This window comes from Nansenia antarctica (genome assembly GCF_963989245.1).
Source record: "Nansenia antarctica genome assembly, chromosome: 3".
Classification (NCBI taxonomy): domain Eukaryota; kingdom Metazoa; phylum Chordata; class Actinopteri; order Argentiniformes; family Microstomatidae; genus Nansenia; species Nansenia antarctica.
In genome coordinates this window covers 23,783,163-23,793,402 of record NC_137688.1, presented here as the reverse complement: position 1 = coordinate 23,793,402, position 10,240 = coordinate 23,783,163, and the positions used below count along the sequence as shown (strand labels likewise).

The following is a 10,240-nucleotide window of genomic DNA, read 5'->3' as shown; positions in this document are numbered from 1 at the left end:
TTAGAGAATAAAGTCTACATAGCTTGTTTTGTGTGAGCTTACGGATTGTTTGAGTAACATGGTTAGAATGAATCATAGTGAGGCACAAGTTCAAGTTCTCTATGTGGAAACAAAGGGCTAGGGTTACTAACCCTGGGTTCTGCATGGCAGCAAACAGGGTTCCTGAAAGGGTGTTTAGTTCAGATTAAAATGATCCTGTATCGTCTTAACGATGTTCCCCTATTTTATTCTGTTCCTCCTTTGTTTGGGTAAAAAGTACTGAAAAAAGTACTGAAAAACTATATTTCAAACAGATATAAAGGAATAATTTGCTAAACATGATCTTGGTCCTAGCATCCTAAAGATTTGGTTGATTGGTCTCACAATCCGAAGGATTGGTCTCACAATCTGAAGGGGGAACAGAATTTGACACCAGGATTTAGTAAGAGAGATGTTGTGGATACGTTCTTGTAGGCTACTTATAATTTATCACGATTGGTAAATTCCCAGGACCAAATAAGTTTTAGTGTTTGATCCCAAGCTAATAATAAATAACTATAGGGTCATTGTAATGTAATAAGCACTTTACAAGATGTAATCCATTTATTTTTATATAACACTTATTTGACCATATAAGGTCTGTATGGTATGCACACAATATGCATTTCCTGTTTGTAAAAATGTGTCTGGGTTACCTTTTTATTTACCATATGTGGACATGATCCTTTTCTTTATATTATCAGGCCCCTTTTTCTGCCTGTTTTAAAATGGGCTTACTCTCAACATTGAAAAAGATTTCAGTGTTTAATTCTGTGTCCAAAGAATATCAAGTTTCGCCCAGCTTTCTACATAATGCTCCCTGCTATTGCAAAACTACTAATTTTGCCTTCTATCAGGAAACAAAAGATACATTTTGTGTGGCCTTAGCTCCACCCCATTCCTCTTCTCTCTTTCTTGCAGCCACCTCACATTCGCGCACGCTCTCTCTCTCTCTAGCTCTCCCACTCCCATAAATGCAGTGACAATTGCATTCTGTGTGTGCACGCGTGTGTGACAGAGAGCGATAGTCGAAATAGAAAGTGAGAGAGAGGGAGGGAGAGAGAGAGAGAGAGGGAGCAAGCAAACGGGAAAGAGAAAAGGGGGAGCATAGTGTATGCTTGTCACTTAGGGGCAGGGAAAAAGGAATAAGGAAATTGAAGTAGCCGCCATATGCTGTTGGATTTTTGGTGAATGTCTTGCTGAAGTGAATATTCTTTTTTGGGGGAGAGAAAAAAGATGGGAAGCTCACATTTGCTGAACAAAGGCTTGCCTCTAGGTAAACATTTACCTTTCCTTTTGTGCATGGATGGACCACATGTTAACCGTGATTCCGCTGTGTGTGCTCACAGATATTTGTGTGTTCAGTCAGTGTACAGTATTCTTCCTTCCCCTCCCCCCTCTTCCTTCCCTCCTCCCTTCCCTTCCCCTCCCCTTTCTCTCTCTCTCCATTATCTTTCATCTCAACCATTCACCCACTCTCAATGCTGTAATAGCTCTCTGTTCTGAGATGTGTTGCTGTGGGGCTGTTTGGGTGCTGGTGCGTGTGCACTAGCAGACGTGTAAGGCTTTAGAGCGTAGACAGTGCTGATCACTAGATTGATTAGAGTACTGCAGGGCGAAAGGACAGAAATACTCTTTCCCTCCTAAAAGATGTGAAGGCTGGCAAGGGCACAGTTGATATTTCCTCAACGGCCTTCCTCTTCATTGTGAGACATAGGGAATGTTGTTTCCAGTTCCGTCCTTGACTTATTTCCCTAATTTTCCAGGCTAGGAAGAAGAAAATGCCTATTCTAGAACAGTCTATCAGGGAACTAGGTTGAGGAAGTATATATATACATAATATATATATATATATACACACACACATATATACAGTATATAATAACAACAGCTTTCTTAACAGCTTTCTTAACAGTTTCTTAATACTAATGACTGTTAAAATTGTTAGACAAATGTATTTGTTGTAAGTCGCTGCTAAATGCCAAAAATGTAAATTGTTAATTTTGTATTAAATTACTGTAGCATTAAAGTATTTACAGTATATTTATACACAATATATAATACAGTGTATTGATGTAACAGTTTTCGATATGGGGTTTTGTTTGATCCTCATGGTTGATGTTGATATGATTATTCATGTCTTGGATCATAGGGGTATTTAGTTCTGAGAGCATAGGATTTTGTCTCATCTCATTATGAAGAGCAAGCTAATTGACACAGAAACCATTCCCCCCTGGCTTGTCCAAATAATAGGCAGAATGGTCCCCATACAAAGATCATAGCATTACTGACGTCATGGGATGTAGTGGATATTGGTTTCTGTAATCATTTCTGAGGACATTACTGGAAAATGATTCTGTATACTAACCATATACAGTAGGGTGTACACATTTTGGGGTTGCTGATTGCATTTCTATAAGAATTGTGAAAATGTATCCAAGACACAAATCAAACATGGCTGGGAAAACTCTCCACTGAGATCCAATCTTTATCATATTATGTATGTTTAGAGTCAACACTCTCTGAATATCAGGTCTGTTGTGACCTAAAAGCAGCCAAACCAGAAATTGCATTGTGATCTATGCAAATGAGAAAGAGTTTGTGTCTCTGTGTGTGTGTACCGGTGGGCTTCTGCCTGTTTGTGTGTATGCATGCCTCCACTTGTGTGTGTATATTTATCTATGTGTGTGTGTGTGTGTAGATTATGTATATACCAGTGTGTATATCTACTGTGTGCAGGCCTGTTTGTGTGTGCATGCCAGCTGCCGCCTGCATGTGTGTGTGTGTGTGTGTGCTGGTGGTGTGGGCTGAGGGTATTGAGGGAGCTGGAGGGAGCTGAAGGAGAGGGGTGTGTCATGGGGCTCATCCGGGAGTGAGAGAGCTGGGAACAGAGCTGTGAGAGATGCGGCTCACGCCATGTTGGTGCATGCCACATTGGTTAGGAGGATCATAAATCACACACACTACGTGTGGGTGCCCACAGGTGCACATTTCTTTTCTTCCTTTCGGTGGTCACAGACACAGTAACAATTGCTGCACCGTCATCTGTATACTGGATTATTATTTAGCTATTATTTCACAGCTATTATTTCAACGTAGAACTCATCAAGGAAGTTTTAATTCTATGTCTTTACATAGAACGTATGTACAGCACTTGACTTAGTGTCTGTCCTCACGTCTTGTACATGGGAACATTACATGGTTGAGAGCCTATTTTGAGGTTGTTGGCGATGAGATATGAGAGGATAGTAGCAACATCTTTTAAAACGCGAACCGGTGCCGCTCTGAGGTGTTGACCTCATTTTCAGGACGCCGGTTTCAGCGTGAGCCCAGATGATGGGTCACAGCAGGCGAGAGACAACCCCCGAAGGCCACATGAGACCGTTTGGAATAAAAGGAGGACCCGAGGGTCTTTTATAAGGCATCTCACAAGGTCACTCAAACATTGGAATGAGAGGCATTTCCTTCCTCTTTGAATCTGGCTCACTGAACCGTGTTGAGAATTTGGATCTAAATTGTAGGAATCTTAACATTCACACAGCTTACTATTTCCAATGTTGACTATTACTCACTGTGTGGTGAGAGAAATCGTACTAATTCACTCTGTCTCCTATGATGTTCTCACAGTCTATCGTTATGAGGACTGAGGGGAAGACACAAGTCTACAAACAATGCAGTACTGAGGCTCATATTTAATCACCATTGTTACTATACAGTAGCTAGCTGGTCCTCGTTGAAAGAATTGTGCAGCATACTGTATCTACGACAAAACATGGTTGGTTATCATGAACATAAAGATGAATTTGTTTATTCACTGAATTATTTGGGATAAGCAGCATCAGTATGTTGGACATAATTGAACAACCATTTTCTTGATGGCTCAGACTATTTCCTGTGGCAATATTCTGTAAGTGCACTGGAGTGCAATCAAACTCCCACAGTTGGGAAGGAAATGTGTTTTCGCATCGTAGTGTTACAGTTGTTTAGAGTTAATGTGCACTGTGGTTGGTTAAATGCAATTTATCTTTCAGTCGCCACTTTCAGTGTCGTTTTAATGGCTAATTTGATTAATTTCTCCATGGGGAGGCTTGGTGGTATTTCTCATCTAATGACAACCTTTACCCTTCATATGAAAGGCTACTGTGTGCTTCTGCTGCCTAGTCAAAACACGTAAATGACCTTTGAAATGCGAAATTGCTTTCCAGAGTCGTGGTTCGCAATAGTGCCTTGCTGAAACCAGCAAATGGTTTTGTGAAACAAACGCAGAATGAGAGCTGGTTAGGCATGTTTTCATGGCTATGCATGCGATTCAATCAACTACCAGCTGACAGGTTTATGTACAGTATGATTAGAAGTGACACACATACACAGTACTATAGGTCTAAATGAGTATACTAGCTACTACACTGTATATAATGTCGGTTGATTGATTGATTGAATTGGATCAAGTAAAGATTTTGCTCCTAAGAGGAGACAACATACATTTAGTAGAGGTATACAGTATCCTCTATATTTTACTCATATCTTCATGAGTAAAATCTGACAGAACATAAAGTCAATACTGCCCCCTCCCCTGTCTGTCTGCAGGCATTCGGCCGCCCATCATGAACGGGCCCATGCACCCACGCCCTCTTGTGGCACTGCTGGACGGGCGAGACTGCACCATAGAGATGCCTGTCCTGAAGGACGTGGCCACAGTGGCCTTCTGCGATGCCCAGTCCACCCAGGAGATCCATGAGAAGGTACAGTATAACACACACACACACACACACACAAGCATTCACATACATGCACACACATGCACCACCTCACATACGCGCGTGCACACGCACATGCACACACACACACACACACACACACACAAGCATTAACATACATGCACACACATGCACCACCTCACATACGCGCGTGCACACGCACATGCACACACACACACACACACACACACACACTCTGTGATGCCTGGTAGGACGTCCATACGAAGGTGCTGCTATCTGTATTCTGTTTTACATTTAAATTAACAAAGACACCCTGCTTTAAAACCATCAGTATCATGTTATCCATATGATTTTAAAACATCAGTATCATGTCCTTCATGATATAACCATCAGTATCATGTCCTTCATGATATAACCATCAGTATCATGTTCTTCATATGATTTAAAACATCAGTATCATGTTATTCATATGATTTGCAAAACCACCTACTGCTATACAAGCTTGCTCAAATGCCGTAATTAACTCTCTCTTATACAATGGACCAAACTATTACTAATTTCTAATGACGCAAATACGCCTGACAAGGATACATATTTATGTTCATTCATGTATTCCACACTCTCTAATTAACAGAACAATACACAACACAAGAGAGTCCATGTGTTTTTTTCTCCACTCCCCGCATCACAGCACAATTACACTTGTAATGCAGCCTGCGCCCCCATACTCACTGTAGTGCTTTATGTCCTACTGATTGCCCATGTTTGTTTCTGCCATGTTTTTGTCCTCCGTTGTCTGGACGTCTGCCAGACTGTTCTCTCTGAGAAACGCTCCCCGGGTTCTGAACAAACAGATGGCAGCCTCGCTCTCTCTGTCCATCTCTCTCCATGTTACTGTACTCTTTCACAGGCCCTCATAACCACCCGGCTCCTCGCCTCATTAAAAGCCCCCTTTTACGGTTTAATTGAGCGGCATGGCGGCTTCACACAGAACATAAAGGGGGGGAGTCCCTCAGAGCATATTGAGACGAGGTTGTGTTTAGGTTGAACGTGAAATGAAACAGACTTCCGAGGTTGGAGTAGATCTAAAAACCAAACAAAAGATGAGAAGTCCTTGTTGAAGCGAGTGAATCGACGTAGCCACAGTTAAACTAGACACTAGATGGCGCCGTCTGCTTTGCACTACAATGACACACCACTTAATGTCCTTTTTTTCCCCTTCTCAATGAATGGGACTGGGTCTGTCAAAACAGTTGCCACACAGTGGTTGTAACTGCATTGTCATTAACCCTATCTTCCAGACATGTTCTTGAGGCACACACATTAAAACTCATTATAAACATGAACAGTATGATGCCTAATGCCTTTGCATGCCATATAATGTTTCTACTATTCTAATGCAGTCATACAAGCTTGTAACAAGTCTTGTAATGCTCTATGAACGCATTATAACTGTAGGCTCAAGAGTTACTGTCGGTAACCCAGTACAATACTAGTTTGCTAACGCTGAGATTCATATGTTATGCAGGTACTGAACGAGGCAGTGGGGGCTCTCATGTACCACACCATCACACTCATGAGAGAGGACCTGGAGAAGTTCAAAGCACTGCGGATCATCGTGCGCATAGGTAGCGGCTTCGACAACATCGACATCAAGTCTGCGGGAGATTTAGGTGAGCCGACTGCTTCTGGATTCCTACACAAACGCTGCTGACAATTTCACTGTCAGCAATATCTAGTGTTCCATTTACTACAGAAAGCAAGTGCTCGGAACGCATTCTTTTCCTACCCTGCCCTGCCCCACTCTACCTTACATAACATGTATCCTCAAATAGGAATAGCTGTCTGTAGATGTCTTGTCTTCTCTTCTAACAAGAATAGCTACCTCGAGCAGTCCTGTCTCCTCTTAGGAATTCCAGTTAATACGGTACATCTGGCAAACATGTATCTTATCTTATCTAGCTTTTTGAGAAGTTTGAAGAAAATATTCCGCTGGATTTCCATCATGTACACTTCCCTCCCGTTCTGTCCATAGGACACAGAAGCCCATTGCTGAGCAGACGGATTAGCTGGGAGCGTATACAGCCTGCAATCTGTGCGAGGCAACACATCTGACTTGGGAGACTAGTCTCTAGCAATCCTGTCCTTTTGTCCATTATCTGTCTCTAGCAGGCCTGTCTTTTCCCTCCAATAGGAATATCTGTCTCTAGCAGCCTGGTCTTCTTCTCCAATAGGAATACAGTATCTTGTCTCTAGCAGTCTTGTCTTCTCCTTCAATAGGAATAGCTGTCTGTAACATGCCTGCGGCGTCAGTGGAGGAAACAGCAGACTCGACTCTGTGTCACATCCTGAACCTGTACAGACGGACCACATGGCTGCACCAGGCTCTCCGGGAGGGCACACGGGTCCAGAGCGTGGAGCAGATCCGCGAGGTGGCGTCAGGGGCGGCACGGATCCGCGGCGAGACACTCGGCATCATCGGCTTGGGTAAGTGCCAAGTCACCTGGTGCTTACATAACGGCTGTAGTGGAAGAGGAATGACGGAACAGAATGACATTTTTGGACACTCTCTATAAACAAATACGCTCAGAGTTTTTGGGGCTTTCAAGGCTGGTTTGGTAAACACTGTAATTAGCCTAAATACTACTGGAACACCATGTACTTTGTGCATCTCTTTGTTTGGTGGTACTGTGTGTGGTCAGGTCGTGTCGGCCAGGCGGTAGCCCTGCGAGCCAAAGCCTTTGGCTTTAACGTGATCTTCTACGACCCGTACCTGTCTGACGGGGTGGAGCGGGCCCTGGGCCTGCAGCGGGTCAACACCCTGCAGGACCTCCTCTTCCACAGCGACTGTGTCACGCTGCACTGCAGCCTCAACGAGCACAACCACCACCTCATCAACGACTTCACCATCAAACAGGTGAGGGACGTGGAATGCACACACGCAAACACACATCGGTCGTACATAAGCATAGGTACGTGCACACACACACACACACACACACACACGTCTACACAAGCATGCGCATACGCATGGGAGCACACAGATGCTCACACACAAAGATACACACACGCATACACACAGGAATGCACTGTATTCCTGTCAATGGAGTATTTCAATCTGCTTAGTTCAAAGGTCAAAGCTGAGCGAGCCCCTCCACTGTTTTGTTGCTGCATTCTGTGTGTTTATGTATGTGTGTATGCGTGTGTGTGTGTATGCGTGTGTGTGTGTGTGTGTGTGTGTCTGGGTGGCTGGGTGGGTGTGTGTGTGGGTGGGTGCATGTCATGTATTGACCCTGTGTGTTCCTGCTGTAGATGCGACAGGGTGCGTTCCTGGTGAACACGGCCAGAGGGGGGCTGGTGGATGAGAAGGCCCTGGCTCAGGCCCTGAAGGAGGGGAGGATACGAGGGGCGGCCCTGGACGTCCACGAGACTGAGCCCTTCAGGTGACTACCTTTACCTCCATACTGGATATCATATGACATGAAGTTAGCAATATCTTAGGTCTGGAATAAATGTATGCAGTACCTTTCTAGGAGCAAAACAAATACAATAAATACAAGGCAAGAAATAACAAATATTGGCCAAATACGTGGAATGAGGTTGGATAGGACAGATAACATGTTATGTTCAAAATTCAGATAATTTCCAACGTTTCCTTATGGAAACCCATATGGAAACGTCTGAAAATATCGGAAAGTTTCCCAAACTTATGGGAATTTTGCCACCCTACTTAGGAGTACAACTGAACAGAACACATGGATGTCCTATCCAACCTCATTCCACTTAGCCAATATTTGTTATGTCTTGCTGTGCATTTGTTGTCAAATATCTTCGGTACTCCTAGAAAAGTACTGTATACATTTATTCCATAGCATACCGTTATAGGATATCAAGTTATATACAGCCTACTCTGATCTTAATCGATATCCTATGAAAAATGACAATTTCAGTTTTTCTTCTTACTGTATTGAGGTGATACTAATAAGCTACTGTTTTATCTCTGTGTCAGTTTCAGCCAAGGCCCACTGAAAGACGCCCCTAACCTGATCTGTACCCCCCACGCCGCCTGGTACAGTGAACAGGCCTCTATTGAGATGAGAGAGGAGGCAGCCAGAGAGATCAGACGAGCAATTACAGGTAACACCATACATACTACCCCGCTAATCATACTACCCTGTCTCCCAAACCACAATCGGTAGACACAAAAAGCTAAACAACAACAACCAAGTCACCAATGGCAATCAGTGACTCTTGTTTCCTGCTCTCAGGTCGCATTCCAGACAGTCTGAAGAACTGTGTGAATAAAGAGTTCCTGACCCAGACCACACACTGGGCCAGCATGGACCCGGCGACTATCCACCCAGAGCTGAACGGGGCCTACAGGTAATAACATACACCCTGTCAGTGCAGGTACACATTTGTTATAGAAAAATAAGAGCTAGTGTGACTAAAAACATAATGTTTATTTTGGGGACTATATGTAAACAATTATAATATATATACCGGTACTGTATATATATTTTTTTTCCTTTCCCATTTATGACTTATTATCTCCTTCACTGTCTCCTTTTCCCAGATACCCTCCTGGCGTTGTGAGTTTGGCCGCTGGAGGTCTTCCTCCGCCAGTAGAGGGCATCGTCCCCAGTGCCGTCCCCATGGCACACAGCCTGGCCACGGTGAACCACCCGCCACACGCCCCCTCGCCCGGACAAGCTGGCAAGGCGGAGTCTGACAGAGAGCAACACCCCAATGACCAGTTGTAGCCCCGCCCTACATAGCGATCTGTTGTTCAACCTATAGGACTCTGCTGGGGTGCCTTTTATGAGGTAAAACGTTCACAAAACGTTGCAGACAGAAATATAATGTGTAGGGTGTAATGACTCCCAATTCTATGTGAGACGCTAATTTCTATCGTACACAATACATTTCTATCTGAATGCTCTGTACCGTCGCAGCCCCCTGAACAGGCCCCTGGTGTACACCCCAAAGAGGAGGAGCGGACGACTTCCCCCAGCTCCTAGACAGACAGATGTCAGGAAACAGACAGACTCACAGACAGAGGTCTATCACAGGTCATCTGGTCCAACAGTAGTGGAGTCAGTTGTATTTTTTTTTAAACTGTTTTTATGTGCAGAAAAAAAGACAATAATATTATTGTGGATTTGAAAAGAAAAAGAAAAGATCCTAAAGCAAATCCTGCTGTTTAGACTGTAGTTTGTCCAAGTAACGTGGGCAAAACACCTGTTTCTGTGTCCTATGGGTTCATTGTAAAAGCAGAGAAGTAGTCGATTATAACATGAATGTAACCTGTTTGTGTACAGTTTTTAGAAATATGAAAAAATATTTGTATTGCAGTCTAAAAGAAAAACAAGGGTGAAATCTAACCAACTGATTTTAAAGACAATAGAATATCTGTTTTATATGTTCCCCAACAAGCCCCAAAAGAGGCAGCTTTTGCACACCTTCTCAGGAAATTTAAGTTTCCCCCGTTCTTTTCTCATTTT

The 10,240-nt window shown here is 43.4% G+C and overlaps 1 protein-coding gene across 1 annotated transcript; it reads left to right on the top strand.

Annotated features, from left to right (window-relative positions):
* Positions 1-1,160: 1,160 nt before the first annotated feature.
* On the top strand, positions 1,161-9,782 carry LOC308153037 (C-terminal-binding protein 1). The gene is made up of 9 exons (XM_080526125.1): positions 1,161-1,294; positions 4,606-4,760; positions 6,265-6,409; positions 7,017-7,223; positions 7,439-7,653; positions 8,049-8,179; positions 8,746-8,873; positions 9,005-9,119; positions 9,313-9,782. The coding sequence occupies exons 1-9, from the start codon at positions 1,255-1,257 to the stop codon at positions 9,497-9,499; spliced, it is 1,323 nt and encodes a 440-aa protein (XP_080382251.1). The 5' UTR covers positions 1,161-1,254; the 3' UTR covers positions 9,500-9,782.
* Positions 9,783-10,240: the final 458 nt, after the last annotated feature.